At 37.9% G+C, this 22568-nt stretch overlaps 1 protein-coding gene across 1 annotated transcript; it reads left to right on the forward strand.

The window, feature by feature from the left end:
- Positions 1-655: 655 nt before the first annotated feature.
- Positions 656-21731, forward strand: LOC135467294 (uncharacterized). Its single transcript, XM_064745063.1, has 8 exons — positions 656-680; positions 3819-3956; positions 4550-4780; positions 12319-12456; positions 13061-13291; positions 20429-20566; positions 21180-21410; positions 21700-21731. The coding sequence occupies exons 1-8, from the start codon at positions 656-658 to the stop codon at positions 21729-21731; spliced, it is 1164 nt and encodes a 387-aa protein (XP_064601133.1).
- The last annotated feature ends 837 nt before the right edge of the window (positions 21732-22568 follow it).

Below are 22568 nucleotides of genomic sequence, written 5' to 3' on the forward strand. Positions count from 1 at the left end.
TCCTGAGAGACGCTGTCGAAAGAATAGATCTAGGTACACAATATCGGTCTGCAGTTTTGCGTCAAAAGCCTTAGTGATACCATTAACATAGCAGGCTAGGTTGGTAACTATGTCACGGTTACGAAAAAAATACATGTTGATTACAGCTATTTTTGTTTCGAGACATGTTGAAGTACCAGTGGTTTTTCTATACAGCCTTTTCAAAAATTTTATGGAGAGTGGTAACAATGATAAGAGGATCTAAGAGATAAATCTGACGGGAAACTAAGATATTTAAAATGATACAAAGTATGCTTAAGGCCACACAAGCTAGACCTTGATTTTCAAGGTCTTCACAAATCTGTAGGTTTTTCATTACAGTAAAAAAATTTTAAATGAATGAGTTCTTATTTTCAACTGATTAGGAGAAAGCTACAAGCTGTCGCGATAACTGGAACACTGTCTTATTTTGAGGACTTCAGCTCACAACCTGAGGATGTCTTGGTGGGTTCCTAAGCATACCATGGTGCCGTGGTCATTAAATACACATTTCCAAGAAGTAAAAGAAAAGAGATTCTGTGGATAAATTTTTATCATTGACAGTGAATATATTTTGTTATCTAACATTTAAAAGCATATAGAGATACTCTGGGTTTAACGTGTACAATTTTTAAGCATGAATGGCTACTGTTTTAGGAATGGTAAGGCTGATGACCATATAAAGTTTAGGTAATTACCAAGTTTAGACGATAAGTAGTATTTTGATATTTTACTTTCAACCAAATCTATAACTTACACACGAGGTAATATCTTTGAATATCACACGAGCATCTTTGAATAGTACAAATGGAAGGGAAAACTTGTAGGTTTGGGACTCTTTTGGATGTATAGTTGACTGCAACTAAACAGTTTATGAGAACTGGAATTTCTCAATGCTGAATTTCACTGTTATCTTTATGGCCTTACTGTACGTTTCTTTTAGCATGTCTGAAAGTTTGCTCTTTGAACTGCCTTTTGAACTGCCATTTGAATATTGGAGGGCCGTAGTCTTCATACATAAAGCCTTTTTGTTTGTCTCGGGCCAGGTGTCAGGCAGGTTAATAGCACTGACGTAACGAACAGCATGCATCGTGGAGACTCGGTTACCTATTGCTATTCTGGCTATTCAGGAATCTTGAATGGCTTTATATGGTCACAATCCTTAGATTGGAACGCCTGGACAATGGTACACACTGAAGCATGCCGAACTTTACCTCGGGAAAATGACACTACCTTATTCACCTTTGCAATGCACGGAGAACAGGTCCATGTTCGAAGCTGGGACTGCCATCTCTCGTCCCCACCCACAATATGTTTTAATTGGAAATCAATTTTATTTCTCCAGATAAAAATGTTGGCCATACACGTCTTTATTAACTGTATATAATCATGATGCCTGTACAGTTCGACATACTGAAACTCATTCCTGAAAACAAATGGTAGCAGTTAGTTTAACTTCTGCAATTTTCCTTTGTATTATTCGTGCCCATGACTTACTTTTAAGTTTGCTAAATATTTATGCCTTTGGTGGCTGTTTCATTATTATATATGTGAGCAAGGTGTTGTTAAACCGCTGTATAAATAAATCATGTGCAAACTTTTACCAAAGCATGACTGCTACTACACCATGACTCTAGTCATGTTATGTACTACTACTTTTTAAATATTGCATAAACAGTTAGAACGAAACCTAACTGAGATAAATTAACAACAGGTAGGATTTCTACTCATACTTGTGTACTTGTGAATTACCACACTGTCGTCGCTGCTGTAGTTTTACTTTCCATTCCGTAGTCTATAGAATATATCAAGTACATGTATACATGGTTAAATTGTGTTATATGTATACCATTAAATAATTTCATTCAAAGTTGAATATTTATAATGTTCAAATTAGAAATCCAACTTCAAGCGAATATAATCTTTGAAATGTAAAGAGTTAAATAGATATAGAATGACAGAAGGCCATTGAAAGTATTTTGACATGTCGTCAAAACCAGCTGAACACGGAAGGAGGGTGCAGCCTAGTTTTGTGTTTTCATGTGCTAACATACAAAACTGGTCCTCTGGTTTCAGTACAATGCTTAGTTCAACAATAAAGAAGTACTGAAGTATACCGGAAATCAACTGGTAATTGTGCATGAGATAAATTCGGCAATCTGCAGATAATCAGATGTAATCAACCTGGACTTCCATTGTCCCGCTATAACATGTGTAAACTATTTACCGAAAAACGCCATGGCAGTTTATACGCAAGAAAGGTTCCTCATTGTGCAGTAGATGAAAGAGGAAAAACCTTTGTGCTGGTTTACATTGTTCACTTAGTTGTTCAGTGTTCCGGAACAGGAGAATCTTAAGAGGTCTGGATTATTATTCTGACCTCACAAAACCGGATTTTGGCATGTCTCGTTCTTAAGCCCCTCCCTGTCCCGTGGGTTGTGTATATAAGGCTAAGGAATCGAATTGCCGGACACAGACACATTTGCTCTCTGTCCATCCTCCCAGCTGTCGACCAAGGCCTTCATCCTCATTCACCATGGTGAGTATTTTTCAGATTAGTGGTCAAATTATTTTAAGAAATTGGAACTCTTAAATGTTAGAAAATACTTTTTGCTTTGGGTAATATTGTGTGCTTTAATGCATTTTGAATAATTCTAGACCAGTGAGGTCTAATAAATTAAAATTAACATCACTGCATATTTTTTAACGAATTCGGCATTCGGCATTGTAATTTGCTACTATTTAAGCATTTGCACGAACAGTTAGATTTAAACCCAAACTGAAGTAAATTGGCAAGAGGTCATCGATCACCGGTTATGTGTGACCATTGCCACCTTTCACACTGTCGTCGCTGCTCTGGTTTTACTCTTTATGCTTACGTCTTTCAGTCATATTGCATTTTACGTATATTGATTATTATTTATCTTATCGGGTTATGGCTTTTGTAACTATCGTACTTAAACTTAAAAACCTTTAAGCTAATTTTTGAAACTGTGTGGGAAATGATGTGGTCAAAATTTTAGATATATAAAAGGTGTGTGTGAATGTTGCTAAGTTTCGCCATTTTATTTTCACCAATGTCCTGAACAGTCTTCCAAAAGGTGTATATAAAATTCATGTATTCTCATATTTTTCACTCTTTTAGCCCCTTGGAATTCCTTCTGGACAATACTTAGGTAAGCTTGAAAATTATATTTTCCTTTTATTTAAGCTTATAGATGTAGAGACCCGTCCAAGGCTTCTGAATCTATGCGTTAAAACAGACATTCATATACCAGCCATCCACATTCCGATGGGCATTCCAGGTCAATAATCGTAAAAACAATTTCCAAAATGACTTTTAACACAAACCAACAAACAACTCAAGGGTTTATAAAGTACGAAATTACGCCGAAATCCTGCAAAGAGAAGCAGTCAACAGTTTTCAATGGTGTTGGATAGATTCAAGGAATGTACTAGGCGAATGAGTTGAATCTGCTTTAAAATCGGATACCATGCTACATGTGGTATAAAGGTTATCGATAATCATAATATATATCTCATTTGGGCTTTGACTGCAACTGTTCACATATCCAACGTGGCAGTGTAATTCAACATGCTAAATAGATAGCCCGTGGCCCCGATTTAAGCGGAATTAGACGTTAACATGAAGCAGAATGCCAGAAATTCTGAACCAGTTCATATCGTATTTAAATATAGAATACAGAAAGTTAAGTTCACTTACTACTTGTGTTCTGTATCTATAATTAGCCTCGTTATTTTGTTTTTGTTCTTTAATTTGATGTTGTTTCCCTTTGTAGGCTTCCTTGCCTACTTCAACAAAGTGTCCAATTGTGGCGTTGTTGGTAGAAATGAACTGAAGGCGATTCTGGAGCGCGCTGGCCGGGATCCAAGCGACAGTGAGATTCAGAGAATCCTGGACAGTGTCAGCGTTGATGGTAAGTACAAGTGAAGAGAAAATCCAACCTTTCTAATGCTAAAAATGAAGTGTGGCAAATGATGAACCGGACATGTGTTCGTAGGTTTTGAAGAGAATCGAGAATTCCCAATTCTTGTGTACTCACTATCACAGTAAAATGTACTGGTGATAGGCCTACCATAGGCAATCTTTGATGAAGTTATCGCCTCTATTCAGCTCTTTGTGAAATCAGTTGTATTTAGTATCATAGTTGGCCATTTTTCGTGGCACATAACACCGCAAGCTTTATAAGTTTGGTTTCGACACCAAGAACTCATTGCCTAGAGCAACGCCATATAATTGTTCCAAAACCGGTGGCAAAGCGTATTTTATCTTTTGTGGTATATGATCTGTCATGCAAGGCAGTATGGTTTTAGTGTTGGATGTCAGGAAATTCCGCTATAAAAAAGCAATCTGGTTTATTTGCCGAGAAAGTAGTGTAGGCTTTGTTACTGCATGGAGATGATAGAAATGAAGTGAAAATTTCAGTGTACACTAATGGAGGAAGGTCACAGAGGATAAGAATAGCATCATGCTTTAACACTTCTATTCTTTTCTCATCTTTCCATGCAGCTCGAGGAATCAACTTCCAGGCTTTCATAGACTACGTACGCACCTTCAAGCAGTTACGCAACGTCGACTCTGAGTACAGAGAGGCCTTCCGTATCTATGATCGCAGTGGATCCGGAAAACTCACACAGGCGGACGTCGCTTACGTCTTTGAGAAGCTGCGTGTCAACGTTGACGTTCCCGCCCTCTTCAAGGTGGCCGATGCTGACAATAACGGCACAATTGAGTACAACGGTAAGTTTGTGCCTATGTCTTTCTATCTGCTACTCAATGCTTTAAGGCAGCTACAACTTTGAGTCAGAAAGTTTGTCACGTACCTAGCAATTCTTCGGGCAGTCTGTTTTACCTCACCGCCACCACTCCCGCTATCCTCCACAAACCTTATCACCGCCGTGCACCAATCATTTGAATATAAATATATATACCATGCAGAAGCCTCTGAATAGACCAGGCTGACGACAACGAGGCTACATATGTTTAGTAGTTCAGTCAGTTGACTGGCGAGGTTCAGAGATTTTCTCAAGGCACGAACTGCTTTCTTCATCCATAGACCTGACAGCAGCCAAAAAACTGAAGCGTTCTTGAAACTTAAGAAAAACTAATTATCCTTAAATAGCCGGATTTACATGGTGTAAAAGATTATAGATTAGAGACCACAAAGGATAAAATTCACTTAATGTTTGTTTCTCTTGGTTTGTTTTGCAGAATTTGTTGACCTTATGAACAAGACTTTCTAAAGATGACCCATAAGCCATGTAACAGGTCTTACCTTCCCTAAGGCCTTGGACAGCGGATGGATGTATTTTTTTTTTAAATGTAAAAGTGTATTTGCTTATTCGGTATAGAATCTGCATCAGGGGCAGCGGGTTTGTGCTAATGATAAGTGAATATATCTTTTCTTGTACATAAGTGGCAATAAAGAAGAGCTGCGGCCAAAATCATCTTGTTTGTTGTTATAGTGTTAGGCCTATTAGTTGTTAAGATCGAAAGTAGAGACTTCTGAAGAAAATGCGAAACTGAAAGGTTTGTTTTTGAAATGAATAATTGGTAAATCTATCTGGTGCTTGTTTTCAATATCCTGAAATCGCAAACATTAACGCGAGAGTTAAGTGGAAGATTCAGAACTCACTGCAAAATTAATTGGGTCAAGGTCATTGATGACAGTTCAGTTCCCTTATATGCGTTAAGTATAATCATGTTCAATTTCTTATACGGTATGCTTTCTTCCATATATACGGTTGAAAACTGAGTATTTTACACATCAGTCGGGTGAAGCGAAATCATGACATGAAGCGATATCTAATTTTACTGAGGAAAATGTAATGGATGTTTCTTCAACAGAGGAACAACCACACTTCCGCTGTACCGAGCTGTATCGTCGTATCACTTGGCTTGCCATTTTGGTGGCCCTATTGATAAGACTTGTACACACGTTTTGTTCTAAACACTGTCATGACTCAAATTTTAAGTAAAGCCTCAACGACTTAGATTTAAGTAAAGCCTCAACTAGCTGTGCTGTCTGTACATCTGGAACTGAACAATTCATCTGGCCAAGTTGATTCGAACATGTTGATTACTGTTTATTTATCTCTTTGATTGGAGTTTAACGCCGTACTCAAGAATATTTCACTTATACGACGGAGCCCAGCATTATGGTTTGAGGAAACCGGGCAGAGCCCGGTGAAACCCCACGACCATCCGCGGGTTGCAGCGTACCTTCCCACATACGACTGGAAAGGAAGCCAGCATGAGCTGGACTTGAACTCACGGCGACCGCATTTGATGAGAGGCTCGTGGGACATAACGCTGCACTAGCGCGCTAACCAGCTGAGCCACGGAGGCCTCCCCATTTTGATTACTCGCCAGGGGCAGAAGGTGATAAATAACATGGAGCTAAATGGGCGAAATGTTGGTTTTGCAGTACACCGAATAGGTCATAATGGAAGATTTGGGACATTATTTTTCCAGCAAGAATTTCCTATCCAAAATTTATATTTTTCACTTCTTTAATGGAAAAAAAAAACAGATTCCAGGCGTTTCTGGCCGGAGTTAAATTGGCTTTATTTTTAACAACACTACTCTATTTATTTATTGATTTATTTATTTGATTGGTGTTTTACTCCGTACTCAAGAATATTTCACTTATACGACAGCGGCCAGCATTATGGTGATAGCCCAGGGGAAACCCACGGCCATCTGCAGGTTGCTGAACACCATCCCACGTATGGTCGGAGAGGAAGCCAGCAAGAGCTGGACTTGAACTCACAACGACCGCATTGGTGAGAGGCTCGTGGGTCATTACGCTGCGCTAGCGCGCTAACCAACTGAACCACGGAGCCCTCCAACCCGCACCAAAGAGTTCGCTGATGATTGGCACAGGGCAGCTAAGACAAAAGTATAAATGAGATACGGGATCGTGCGATTGAAATCTTAAACTTTGAGGAAAGGACATATGTCTTTTCGTTGAGACGTTTTATTTTTGGATACAATATGGCACTGTAAATGTTATAGGGTCGCCGTCTAAACGAAGACATTGACGTGAAAGACATTCTGTTGTGAACCTTAAGCGTCATTTAGCCGTTGTACAGGTATCTGATGTCTCAAGGCGTTTCTGCTTACTCAACACACAACTTTTCATGCTGGAATAGCTCTCCTTACCCAAAACATGTTACCCAAAAATTCCTCTTTTACGCAAATGTGAAGAAGAAAAATTATGTGAAGTCGTACATGTAGTACCTGGCCATTGGCAGTGAGATCTATAAAGCCCATATTAGAAGTCAAATATTAAAATGCATGTACTTCCATTTAAAACAGTCTAAAATATTTCAAAAATAGAATCACAGATGTAGTTTTAGGCAGACTGTGCTAATGTTTATTTCAAGTTTGAGTTGTATTTTCCTTTAATAATCATTCGTAGTCGTAATTAGAAAGTAAAGTTTAAAAGAATGGCACTGAGTGACTAGAGTTTAGAAGTAAATGTACTGAATTAATAAGATCTATAGATATTTCGAAATATGGGGTATTTCATATGGGAGGTGTTTTCGTTTATGCTTTAACTTAATATCACATTCAGTAAATCCCATATAGTATTGCTTGTATCATTTCATGTAGTAAAAATACATGCAAGGAATCCCAGGAATTCAAAGTACTTTATATTCGTACAGAATAAACTTAGTTCTAACTTTTTGCGTGAATCAAGACGAAAACGTATAGATGAAAACAATACTATCAACATTAACACATGGTTATATTATATATGCTGACTTACATATTAACGCATTGAGAGTTTTACGGGGAGTGTAAGCGTCACATCGTGCTGGTGTTTCTTGTACTGGTTACATGAGCGTCTGTGTACACTCTACAGAGCTCTGAGACCATTGCCAAGTGGAACAATATTTGGATCATGTTTTACTTAGTTGTAATACATTCAGACAATTTCATTGTCTGCAACAGCGGGTAGCCCCACTTGGTGTTAAGCACCTTACAATGCACGGCTTGCTTGCTCCAGAAAAGAACAGGGCCAGAATTCTCCAGACAGTTGCAGAGTGTTCTGTGTCCTCCGGGAGATTTTAATTATTTTTTTGACAGAATAACCTGAAATAATATACAGAAGTAACGTAGATCGTTCATATGGTTGTGGTGTACATCAGTTCCATCAGGGGACTGGCACACTCCAATGTCTCAAACATCAACCAACCATACCATCTCCAATGCTGGTATTATGTGGATGAATTCAGCGAAACGCGCTTCAGTTATACTTAGGTAAAGTCAGCATATGATTCATTTCATGATTCATGTCAAGCTGCTTCATAATTATACTTTTCATGAAATATCAAGGCAAAAATTAATATTTCTCAAATCTATCCGTAAAGTTAAGCGTAAAGGAATTATTACAGAGTTCAGCTAAGTCATAAAGAACTGTCTTCAGGAATGGTTTTATTCTTTAAGAATTGGTAAAGAATCAAAACCACCCTCACACATCTTAAAACCTCTAAAAGACAGTGGGGGGGGGGGGGAGGGGAATGTTACATAATTATAAACCTGTTTTGACCCCAGTCATTTCAAAGCAGCAAACTTTGTAACATGTTAACGAAAGTTACATGAAAGACATAGACATGGACAAAAAATGAATGAAAACTCATCAGTAAAATTAAATTCTAAGAAAAAATAGAAATAAATAAACATATTTAAGTCAAAGAACAGGCATAGGTTTCCTATCATCTTTAGTTTCTAAAGATACATTTATTCATTCGGGTGTAAGAGATAAATTTGACGGAAAGTCAGCTGATGAATGCTTAAGGCGACACAAGCTTACACAGTCGTCAATATGAGCACTTCCGAAATCTGTGTATAAACCATTAACGTTGTATGTGCTCCATATCGTCATTTTTTGGCTAATGTTTTTTTGGACGAAAGCTTTGTTGATATAGCTATAATCGTTTGTATAGCTGATACAGTAGAATAATTGGTTTCGAGGTCTTCACAAATCTGTAGGTTTTCATTGGAGTAAAAAATCGTTTAAATGAATGAGTTCTTATTTTCAACTGATTGGGATAGGGCTACAAGCAGTCCCGATAACTGGAGCATTGTCTTATTTTGAGGACTTCTCCAGCTCACAAAACCTAAGGATGCCTTGGTTGATTCCTAAGCATACCAGGGTGCCGTGATCATTAGATACACATGTCCAAGAATAAACGAAAAGAGATACTGTGGATAATTTTTTATTACTGACAGACATTTTATTATCTAACGTTAAAAGCAAAGAGAAATACTATGGGTTTAATAAATACAATTTTTAAGCATGAATGACCATATAAAGTTTAGGTAATTCCCAAGTTTAGACGATATATAGTTTGATATTTTACTTTCAACCAAATCTATAACTTACACACGAGGTAATATCTTTGAATATCACACGAGATCTTTGAATAGTACAAATGGGAGGAAAACCTGTAGCTTTTGGGACTCTTTTGGATGTACAGTTGACTGCAACTAAACAGTTTATGAGAACTGAATTTCAATGCTGAATTTCACTGTTATCTTTATGGCCTTACTGTACGTTTCTTTGGCATGTCTGACAGTGTGCTCTTTGAACTGCCTTTTGAACTGCCCTTTGAAATATTGGAGGGCCATAGTCTTCATACTTAAAGCCTATTTGTTTGTCTCGGACAGGTTAATAGCACTGACGTAACGAACAGCATGCATCGTGGAGACGCGGTTACCTATTGTTATTCTGGCTATTCAGGAATCTTGAATGGCTTTATATGGTCACAATCCTTAGAGTGGAACGCCTGGACAATGGTACACACTGAAGCATGTCGAACTTTACCTCGGGAAAATGACACTACCTTATTCATTTTTGGAATGCATGGAGATCAGTTCCATGTTCGAAGCTGGAGCTGCCATCTCTCGTCCCCACCCACAATATGTTTTAATTGGAAATCAATTTTTTTTCTCCAGCTAAAAATGTTGGCCATACACGTCTTTATTAACTGTGTAATCATGATGCCTGTACAATTCGGCATACTGAAAATCATTCCTGAAAAAAAATGGTAGCAGTTAGTTTAACTTCTGCAATTTGCCTTTGTATTATTCGTGCCCACAATTGTTTCTATGACTTACTTTTAGGTTTGCTAAATAAAGGCTGTTTCATTATTATATAAGTGAGCAAGGTGTTGTTAATCCGCTGTATAATAAATCATGTGCAAACTTTTACCAAAACATGACTGCTACTACACCATGACTCTATAGGAGTTATGTAAACTACTACTTTTTAAGTATTACATAAACAGTTAGAATGAAACCTAACTGAGATAAATTAACAACAGGTAGGATTTCTACTCTTACTTGTGTACTTGTGAATTACCACACTATCGTCGCTGCTGTAGTTTGTAATTCAACTTCAAGCGAATATAGACTTTGAAATGTATAGCGCTGAAAAGATATAGAATGACAGAAGGCCATTGAAAGTATTTTGACATGTCGTCAAAATCAGCTGAACACGGAAGGAGGGTGTAGCCTAGTTTTATGTTTTCATGTGCTAACATACAAAACTGGTCCTCTGGTTTCAGTACAATGCTTAGTTCAACAATAAAGAAGTACTGAAGTATACCGGAAATCAACTGGTAATTGTGCATGAGATAAATTCGGCAACCTGCAAATAATCAGATGTAATCAACCTGGACTTCCATTGTCCCGCTATAATATGTGTAAACCATTCACCGAAAAACGCCATGGCAGTTTATACGCTGCCATGAGAAAGGTTCCTCATTGTGCAGTAGATGAAAGAGGAAAAATCTTTGTGCTGGTTTACATTGTTCACTTAGTTGTTCAGTGTTCCGGAACAGGAGAATCTTAAGAGGTCTGGATTATTATTCTGACCTCACAAAACCGGATTTTGGCATGTCTCATTCTTAAGCTCCTCCCTGTCCCGTGGGTTGTGTATATAAGGCTAAGGAATCGAATTGCCGGACACAGACACATTTGCTCTCTGTCCATCCTTCCAGCTGTCGACCAAGGCCTTCATCCTCATTCACCATGGTGAGTATTTTTCAGATTAGTTGTCAAATTATTTTAAGAAATTGGAACTCTTAAATGTTAGAAAATACTTTTTGCTTTGGGTAATATTGTGTGCTTTAATGCATTTTGAATAATTCTAGACCAGTGAGGTCTAATAAATTGAAATTAACATCACTGCATATTTTGTAACGAATTCGGCATTCGGTATTGTAATTTGCTACTATTTAAGCATTTGCACGAACAATTAGATTAAAACCCAAACTGAAGTAAAATGACAAGAGGTCATCGATCACCGGTTATGTGTGACCATTGCCACCTTTCACACTGTCGTCGCTGCTCTGGTTTTACTCTTTATGCTTACGTCTTTCAGTCATATTGCATTTTACGTATATTGATTATTATTTAGCTTATCGGGTTATGGCTTTTGTAACTATCGTACTTAAACTTACAAACCTTTAAGCTAACTTTTGAAACTGTGTGGAAAATGACGTGGTCAAAATTTTAGATATATAAAAGGTGAGTGTGAATGCTGATAAGTTTCGCCAATTTATTTTCACCAATGTCCTGAATAGTCTTCCAAAAGGTGTTTATAAAATTCACGTCTTCTTATATTTTTCACTCTTTCAGCCTCTTGGAATTCCTTCTGGACAATACTTAGGTAAGCTTGAAAATTATATTTTCCTTTCATTTAGGCATATAGATGTAGAGACCCGTCCAAGGCTTCTGAATCTATGCGTTAAAACAAACATTCATATACCAGCCATCCACATTCCGATGGGCATTCCAGATCAATAATCGTAAAAACAATTTCCAAAATGACTTTTAACACAAACCAACAAACAACTCAAGGGTTTATAAAGGACGAAATAACGCCGAAATCCTGCAAAGAGAAGCAGTCAACAGTTTTCAATGGTGTTGGATAGATTCAAGGAATGTAATGAGTTGAATCTGCTTTAAAGGTCTAAAGGTTATCGATAATCATAATATATATCTCATTTGGGCTTTGACTGCAACTGTTCACATTTCCAACGTGGCAGTGTAATTCAACATGCTAAATAGATGACCCGTGGCCCCGATTTAAGCGGAATTAGACGTTAACATGAAGCAGAATGCCAGAAATTCTGAACCAGTGCATACCGTGTTCAAATATAGAATACAGAAAGTTAAGTTCACTTACTACTTGTGTTCTGTATCTATATTTAGCCTCGTTAATTTGTTTTTGTTCTTGAATTTGATATTGTTTCACTTTGTAGGCTTCCTTGCCTACTTCAACAAAGTGTCCAACTGTGGCGTTGTTGGTAGAAATGAACTGAAGGCGATTCTGGAGCGCGCTGGTCGGGATCCGAGCGACAGTGAGATTCAGAGAATCCTGGACAGTGTCAGCGTTGATGGTAAGTACAAGTGAAGAGAAAATCCAACCTTTTTAATGCTAAAAATGAAGTGTGGCAATTGATGAACCGGACATGTGTTCGTAGGTTTTGAAGAGAATCGACAATTCCCAGTTCTCGTGTACACAATGTCACAGTAAAATGTACTGATGATAGGCCTACCATAGGCAAGCTTTGATGCATTTATCGCCTCTATTCAGCTCTTTGTGAAATCAGTTGTATTTAGTATCATAGTTGGCCATTTTTCATGCCACATAACACCGCAAGCTTTGATTTCGACACCAAGAACTCATTGCCTAGAGCAACGCCATATAATTGTTGCAAAACCGGCGGCATAGCGTATTTTATCTTTTGTGGTATATGATCTCTCATGCAAGGCAGTATGGTTTTAGTGTTGGATGTCAGGAAATTCCGTTATAAAAAAGAATGTAGTTTGTTCGCTGAGATTGTAGTGTAGGCTTTGTTACTGCATGGAAATGATAGAAATGAGGTGAAAGTTTTGCTTGCACTTCCAGTGTACACTAATTTTGGTTTTGGAGAAAGGTCACAGAGGACAAGAACAGTATCATGCTTTAACGCTTCTTGTTGTTTTCATCTTTCCATGCAGCTCGAGGAATAAACTTCCAGGCTTTCATAGACTACGTACGAACCTTCAAGCAGTTACGCAACGTCGACTCTGAGTACAGAGAGGCCTTCCGTATCTATGATCGCAGTGGATCTGGAAAACTCACACAGGCGGACGTCGCTTATGTCTTTGAGAAGCTGCGTGTCAACGTTGACGTTCCCGCTCTCTTCAAGGTGGCCGATGCTGACAATAACGGCACAATTGAGTACAACGGTAAGTTTGTGCCTATGTCTTTCTATCTGCTACTCAATGCTTTAAGGCAGCTACAACTTTGAGTCAGAAAGTTTGTCACGTACCTAGCAATTCTTCGGGCAGTCTGTTTTACCTCATCGCCACCACTCCCCCTATCCTCCACAAACCTTATCACCGCCGTACACCAATCATTTGAATATAAATATATATACCATGCACAAGCTTCTGAATAGACCAGGCTGACGACAACGAGGCTACATATGTTTAGTAGTTCAGTCAGTTGACTGGCGAAGTTCAGGGATTTTCTCAAGGCACGAACCGCTATCTTCATCCCTAGACCTGACAGCAGCCAAAAACCTGAAGCGTTCTTGAAACTTAAGAAAAACTAATTATCCTTAAATAGCCGGATTTACATGGTGTAAAAGATTATAGATAAGAGACCACAAAGGATAAAATTCACTTAATGTTTGTTTCTCTTGGTTTGTTTTGCAGAATTTGTTGACCTTATGAACAAGACTTTCTAAAGATGACCCATAAGCCATGTAACAGGTCTTACCTTCTCTAAGGCCTTGGACAGCGGATAGATGTATTTTTTTTTTAAATGTAAAAGTGTATTTGCTTATTCGGTATAGAATCTGCATCAGGGGCAGCGGGTTTGTGCTAATGATAAGTGAATATATCTTTTCTTGTACATAAGTGGCAATAAAGAAGAACTGCGGCCAAAATCATCTTGTTTGTTGTTATAGTGTTAGGCCTAATAGTTGTTAAGATCGAAAGTAGAGACTTCTGAAGAAAATGCGAAACTGAAAGGTTTGTTTTTGAAATGATTGATTGGTAAATCTATCTGGTGCTTGTTTTCAATATCCTGAAATCGCAAACATTATTGCGACAGTTAAGTGGAAGATTCAGAATTCACTGCAAAATTAATTGGGTCAAGGTCATTGATGACAGATCATTTCCCTTATATGCATTAAGTATAATCGTGTTCAATTTCTTATACGGTATGCTTTCTTCCATGTATACGGTTGAAAAGAGAGCATTTCACACATCAGTAGTGTGAAGCGATAGTATGACATGAAGCGATACCTTATTTTACTCAGGAAAATGTAATGGATGTTTCTTCAACAGAGGAACAACCACACTTCCGCTGTACCGAGCTGTATCGTCGTATCACTTGGCTTGCCATTTTGGTGGCCCTATTGATAAGACTTGTACACACGTTTTGTTCTAAACACTGTCACGACTCAAATTTTAAGTAAAGCCTCAACGACTCAGATTTAAGTAAAGCCTCAACTGGCTGTGTTGTCTGTACATCTGGAACTGGCCAATTCATCTGGCCAAGTTGATTCGAACATGTTGATTACTATTTATTTATTTTTTTGATTGGAGTTTAACGCCGTACTCAAAAATTTTTCACTTATACGACGGCGCCCAGAATTATGGTTTGAGGAAACGGGGCAGAGCCTGGTGAAAACCCACGACCACCCGCGGGTTGCTGTCAGACCGTCCCACATACGACCGGAAAGGAAGTCAGCATGAGCTGGACTTGAACTCACGGCGACCACATTTGGTGGGAGGCTCGTGGGTCAATACGCTGCGCTAGCCCGCTAACCAATTGAGCCACGGATACCCCAACTTGATTACTCGCAAGTTGGCAAAAGGTGATAAATAACATGGAGCTAAATGGGTGAAATGTTGGTTTTGCAGTACACCGAATAAGTCATAGTGGAAGATTGGGAACATTACTCTTCCAGCAAGAATTTCCTATCCAAAATTTATATTTTTCACTTAAATTGGCTTTATTTTCACCAACACTACTCGATTTATTTATTGATTTATTTATTTGATTGGTGTTTTACTCCGTACTCAAGAATATTTCACATATACGACAGCGGCCAGCATTATGGTGAGAGCCCGGGGGAAACCCACGGTCATCTGCAGATTGCTGAACACCTTCCCACATATGGTCGGAGAGGAAGCCAGCATGAGCTGGACTTGAACTCACAACGACCGCATTGGTGAGAGGCTCCTGGGTCATTACGCTGCGCTAGCGTGCTAACCAACTGAGCCACGGAGCTCTCCAACCCCCACCCCTCAACACTACTCTAATCACGTGACCAAAGAGTTCGCTGATGATTGGCACAGAGCAGCTATGACAAAGTATAAATGAGATACGGGATCGTGCGATTCAAATCTTAAACTATGACGAAGGAACATATGTCTTTTCGTTGAGACGCTTTATTTTTGGATACAATATGGCACTGTAACTGTTATAGGGTCGCCGTCTAAACGAAGACATTGACGTGAAAGACATTCTGTTGTGAACCTTAAGCGTCATTTAGCCGTTGTACAGGTACTTTGATGTCTCAAGGCGTTTCTGCTTACTCAACACACAACTTTTCATGCTGGAATAGCTCTCCCTACCCAAAACATGTTCACAAGAATTCCTTTTTTACGTAAAAGTGAAGAAGAAAAATTATGTGACATCGTACATGTAGTACCGTGGCAGTGAAATCCATAAAACCCATATAAGGATTCAAATATTAAAATGCATGTACTTCCATTTAAAACAGTCTGAAATATTTCAAAAATAGAATCACGGATATAGTTTCCGGCAGACTATGTGCTGATGTTTATTTCAAGTTTGAGTTGTATTTTCCTTTAATAATCGTTCGTAGCCGTAATTAGAAAGTAAAGTCTAAATGAATGGCACTGAGTGACTAGAGTTTAGAAGCAAATGTACTGAATTAATAAGATCTATAGATATTTCGAAATATACGGTATTTCATATGGGAAGTGTTTTCGTTGATACTTTAACTTTATATCACATTCAGTAAATACTATAAGTTATTGCTTGTATCATTTCATGAAATAAAAATACATGCAAGGCAGCCCAGGAAATCAAAGTACCTAAGATGCGTACAGAATAAACTTAGTTCTAACTTTTTGGGGGAATTAAGACGCAGATATACATATGTACACTGATGTATTTAATGAAAACAATACTATCAACATTAACACATGGTTATATTATAGATGTTGACTTCCATATTTACGCATTGAGAGTTTTACGGGGAGTGTAAGCGTCACATCGTGCTGGTGTTTCTTGTACTGGTTACATGAGTGTCTGTGTACACTCTACAGAACTGTGGGACCATGTCAAGTGGAACAATATTTGGATCACGTTTTACTTAGTTGTAATACATTCAGACCGTTTCATTGTAAGCTGCAACAGCGGGTAGCCCCACTTGGTGTTTTCAGGAATGGTTTTATTCTTTAAGAATTGGTGAAGAATCAAAACCACCCTTACCCAACGGTTCCACTTTGATGATGAAACAGTGAATGAAAGCGACATTTCTCTGTTTGACACTTGCCCCAAGGCAGAAAAACAGTGGGGATGTTACATAATTATAAACCTGTTTTGACCCCAGTTATTTCAAAGCAGCAAACTTTCCGTTATGCTAAGGAAATGTACATGAAAGACATAGACAAGGACAACAAATGACCGAAAACCCATCAGTAAAATTAAATTCTAAGAAAAAAACTATCAATACAATTTTATTCAATTATTTAAGGACACGCATATGTTTCCTATCATCTTTAATTTCCAAAAATACATTTATTCATTCGGGTGTAAGAGATAAATCTGACAAAAAGTAAGCTTAAGTATGCTTAAGGCGACACACCCGTATACAGTCGTCAATATGAGCACTTCCGAAATCTGTGTATAAACCATTAACGTTGTATATGGTTGACATACATCATATTTTGGCTAATGTTTTAATAGTACACGAAAACTATATTGATATAGCTATAATCGTTTGTATAGCTGGTACAATAAAATTATTGACTTCAAGGTCTTATTTTCAACTGATTGGGACAGGGCTATAAGCTTTCGTGAAAACTGGAACACTGTTTTATTTTGTTATTTTGAGGACTTCTCCAGCTCACAAAACCTAAGGATGTCTTGGTGGGTACCTAAGCATGCCAGGGTGCCGTGATCATTAGATACACATGTCAAAGAGTAAAAGAAAAGAGATACTGTGGATAAATTTTTTATTGTTGACAGACATTTTATTATCTAACATTAATTCTGGGTTTAATGTTTACAATTTTTAAGCATGAATGGCTACTGTTTTAGGAATGGTAATGCTGATGACCATATAAAGTTTAGGTAATTCCCAAGTTTAGACGATATATATTTTGATATTTTACTTTCAACCAAATCTATAACTTACACACGAGGTAATATCTTTGAATATCACACGAGATCTTTGAATAGTACAAATGGAAGGAAAACTTGTAGCTTTTGGGACTCTTTTGGATGTACAGTTGACTGCAACTAAACAGTTTATGCGAATTAAATTTCAATGCTGAATTTCACTGTTGTCTATATGGCCCTACTGTACGTTTCTTTAGCATGTCTGAAAGTTTGCTCTTTGAACTGCACTTTGAACTGCCCTTTGAAATAATGGTGGGGCGTAGTCTTTGTGAATAAAGCCTATGTGTTTGTCTCGGGCCAGATTACTAGCACTGACGTAACGAACAGCATGCATCGTGGAGACGCAATTAGCTGTTCCTATTCTGGCTATTCAGGACTCTTGAATGGCTTTATATGGTCACAATCCATAGATTGGAACGCCTGGATAATAGTACACACTAAAGCATGTCGAACTTTACCTCGGGAAAATGACACTGCCTTATTCACCTATGCAATGCATGGAGAATTTTACAATGCGACATAGTGAAAATTATCACTGAACAAAATTTGGTATGAGTTAGTTTAACTTCTGTAGTTTGGCTTTGTAGTATTTGTGTCCATAATTGTTTCTATGATTTACTTTTAAGTTTGCTGAACATTCATGCCTTTGATTGCTGTTTCATGGTTTTATATGTGAGCAAGGTGTTGTTAAACCGCTGTATAAATAAATCAACTTTGACCAAATCCTGACTGCTACTACACCATGATTTTATTGGAGTTATGTAAACTGCTGCTTTTTAAATATTTACATAAACAGTTGGAAAGAAACCCAAGTGAGGTAAATTAACAACAGGTAGGATTTCTACTCGTACTTGTGAACTTGTTTATGTAGTTTTACTTTCCATTCTGTAGTCTATAGAATATATCAAGTACATGTATACATGATTAAATTGTATTATATCATTTGTATAATTTCATTCAAAGTTGAAGATTTATAATGTTCAAATTACAAATCCAACTCAAAGCGAATATAGACTTTGAAATGCATAGAGTTCAACAGGTATGGAATGACATGTCGTCAAAACCAGCTGAACAGCGAATACAATCTTTGAAATGTAAAGAGTTAAATAGATATAGAATGACAGAAGGCCATTGAAAGTATTTTGACATGTCGTCAAAACCAGCTGAACACGGAAGGAGGGTGCAGCCTAGTTTTGTGTTTTCATGTGCTAACATACAAAACTGGTCCTCTGGTTTCAGTACAATGTTTAGTTCAACAATAAAGAAGTACTGAAGTATACCCGAAACCAACTGGTAATTGTGCATGAGAAAAATTCGGCAACCTGCAAATAATCAGATGTAATCAACCTGGACTTCCATTGTCCCGCTATAATATGTGTAAACCATTTACCGGAAAACGCCATGGCAGTTTATACGCAAGAAAGGTTCCTCATTGTGCAGTAGATGAAACAGGAAAAATCTTCAGTGTTCAGTGTTCCGGAACAGGAGAATCTTAAGAGGTCTGGATTATTATTCTGACCTCACAAAACCGGATTTTGGCATGTCTCGTTCTTAAGCTCCTCCCTGTCCCGTGGGTTGTGTATATAAGGCTAAGGAATCGAATTGCCGGACACAGACACATTTGCTCTCTGTCCATCCTTCCAGCTGTCGACCAAGGCCTTCATCCTCATTCACCATGGTGAGTATTTTTCAGATTAGTGGTCAAATTATTTTAAGAAATTGGAACCCTTAAATGTTAGAAAATACTTTTTGCTCTGGGTAATATTGTGTGCTTTAATCCATTTTGAGTAATTCTAGACCAGTGAGGTCTAATAAATTGAAATTAACATCACTGCATATTTTTTAACGAATTCGGCATTCGGCATTGTAATTTGCTACTATTTAAGCATTTGCACGAACAATTAGATTAAAACCCAAACTGAAGTAAAATGACAAGAGGTCATCGATCACCGGTTATGTGTGACCATTGCCACCTTTCACACTGTCGTCGCTGCTCTGGTTTTACTCTTTATATTTACGTCTTTCAGTTATATTGCATTTTACGTATATTGATTATTATTTAGCTTATCGGGTTATGACTTTTGTAACTATCGTACTTAAACTTAAAAACCTTTAAGCTAACTTTTGAAACTGTGTGGAAAATGACGTGGTCAAAATTTTAGATATATAAAAGAGGTGAATGTTGCTAAGTTTCGCCATTTATTTTCACCAATGTCCTGAATAGTCTTCCAAAAGGTGTTTATAAAATTCACGTCTTCTTATATTTTTCACTCTTTCAGCCTCTTGGAATTCCTTCTGGACAATACTTAGGTAAGCTTGAAAATTATATTTTCCTTTCATTTAGGCATACGGATGTAAAGAGACCCGTCCAAGGCTTCTGAATCTATGCGTTAAAACAAACATTCATATACCAGCCATCCACATTCCGATGGGCATTCCAGATCAATAATCGCAAAAACAATTTCCAAAATGACTTTTAACACAAACCAACAAACAACTCAAGGGTTTATAAAGTACGAAATTACGCCGAAATCCTGCAAAGAGAAGCAGTCAACAGTTTTCAATGATGTTGGATGGATTCAAGGAATGTACTAGGCGAATGAGTTGAATCTGCTTTAAAATCGCATACCATGCTACATGTGGTATAAAGGTTATCGATAATCATAATATATATCTCATTTGGGCTTTAACTGCAACTGTTCACATTTCCAACGTGGCAGTGTAATTCAACATGCTAAATAGATGACCCGTGGCCCCGATTTAAGCGGAATTAGACGTTAACATGAAGAAGAATGCCAGAAATTCTGAACCAGTGCATAGCGTGTTCAAATATAGAATACAGAAAGTTAAGTTCACTTACCACTTGTGTTCTGTATCTATAATTAGCCTCGTTAAATTGTTTTTGTTCTTGAATTTGATTTTGTTTCACTTTGTAGGCTTCCTTGCCTATTTCAACAAAGTGTCCAACTGTGGCGTTGTTGGTAGAAATGAACTGAAGGCGATTCTGGAGCGCGCTGGTCGGGATCCGAGCGACAGTGAGATTCAGAGAATCCTGGACAGTGTCAGCGTTGATCGTAAGTACAAGTGAAGAGAAAATCCAATCTTTCTAATGCTAAAAATGAAGTGTGGCAAATGATGAACCGGACATGTGTTCGTAGGTTTTGAAGAGAATCGAGAATTCCCAGCTCTTGTGTACTCACTGTCACAGTAAAATGTACTAATGATAGGCCTACCATAGGGAAGCTTTTTTGAAGTTATCGCCTCTATTCAGTTCTTTGTGAAATCAGTTGTATTTAGTATCATAGTTGGCCATTTTTCATGCCACATAACACCGCAAGCTTTATAAGTTTGGTTTCGACACCAAGAACTTATTGCCTAGAGCAACGCCATATAATTGTTCCAAAACCGGTGGCAAAGCGTATTTTATCTTTTGTGGTATATGATCTCTCATGCAAGGTAGTATGGTTTTAGTGTTGGATGTCGGAAAAATTCCGTTATAAAAAAGAATGTAGTTTATTCGCTGAGAATGTAGTGTAGGCTTTGTTACTGCATGGAGATGGTAGAAATGAAGTGAAAGTTTTACTTGCACTTCCAGTGTACACTAATTTTGGTTTTGGAGAAAGGTCACAGAGGATAAGAACAGCATCATGCTTTAACGCTTCTTGTTGTTTTCATCTTCCCATGCAGCTCGAGGAATCAACTTCCAGGCTTTCATAGACTACGTACGCACCTTCAAGCAGTTACGCAACGTCGACTCTGAGTACAGAGAGGCCTTCCGTATCTATGATCGCAGTGGATCTGGAAAACTCACACAGGCGGACGTCGCTTATGTCTTTGAGAAGCTGCGTGTCAACGTTGACGTTCCCGCTCTTTTCAAAGTGGCCGATGCTGACAATAACGGCACAATTGAGTACAACGGTAAGCTTGTCTCTGTGTCTTTCTATCTGGTGCTCAATGCTTTAAGGCAGCTACAACTTTAAGTCAGAAAGGTTTGTCACGTACTTAGCAATTCTTCGGGCAGTCTGTTTTACCGCACCCCCACCATTCCCCTATCCCCCTCAAACCTATATATATATATATATATATATATATATATATATATATATATATATATATATATTTACCATGCAGAAGCCTCTGAATAGACCAGGCTGACGACAACGAGGCTACTTAATGTACTTATTGTTTCTCTTGGTTTGTTTTGCAGAATTTGTTGACCTTATGAACAAGACTTTCTAAAGATGACCCATAAGCCATGTAACAGGTATTACTTTCTCTTGGACAGCGGATGGATGTATTTTTTTAAATATTAAAGTGTATTTGCTTATTCGGTATAGAATCTGCATCAGGGGCAGCGGGTTTGTGCTAATGATAAGTGAATATATCTTTTCTTGTATATAAGTGGCAATAAAGAAGAACTGCGGCCAAAATCATCTTGTTTGTTGTTATAGTGTTAGGCCTATTAGTTGTTAAGATCGAAAGTAGAGACTTCTGAAGAAAATGCGAAACTGAAAGATTTGTTTTTGAAATGATTGATTGGTAAATCTATCTGGTGCTTGTTTTCAATATCCTGAAATCGCAAACATTAACGCGAGAGTTAAGTGGAAGATTCAGAACTCACTGCAAAATTAATTGGGTCAAGGTCATTGATGACAGTTCAGTTCCCTTATATGCATTAAGTATAATCATGTTCAATTTCTTATACGGTATGCTTTCTTCCATATATACGGCTGAAAACTGAGTATTTTACACATCAGTCGGGTGAAGCGAAATCATGACATGAAGCGATATCTAATTTTACTCAGGAAAATGTAATGGATGTTTCTTCAACAGAGGAACAACCACACTTTATTAATCTCCAAGGAAACCAGTCAGTTTTCCGCTGTACCGAGCTGAGTCGTCGTATCACTCGGCTTGCCATTTTGGTGGCCCTATTGATAAGACTTGCACACACTTTTATCTCTGGGCACTTTCACGACAGAAATTTGAAACAAAGTTTCAATTGGCTGTGCTGTTTGTACATCTGGAACTGACTAATTCATAGTTTCCAGCATCTTGATTACTCGAAAGGGACAA

Source organism: Liolophura sinensis, chromosome 6, assembly GCF_032854445.1.
Source record: "Liolophura sinensis isolate JHLJ2023 chromosome 6, CUHK_Ljap_v2, whole genome shotgun sequence".
In the NCBI taxonomy this organism is placed as follows: domain Eukaryota; kingdom Metazoa; phylum Mollusca; class Polyplacophora; order Chitonida; family Chitonidae; genus Liolophura; species Liolophura sinensis.

Bases quoted from the DNA above. Each gene is read 5' to 3' on its own strand.
- LOC135467294 (XM_064745063.1), top strand. From the start codon at position 656: ATGAATGGCTACTGTTTTAGGAATG. The intron at 4,781-12,318 runs GTAAGTTTGTGC...TTCACTTTGTAG, and splicing joins CGGCACAATTGAGTACAACG to GCTTCCTTGCCTACTTCAAC. The intron at 12,457-13,060 runs GTAAGTACAAGT...CTTTCCATGCAG, and splicing joins GGACAGTGTCAGCGTTGATG to CTCGAGGAATAAACTTCCAG.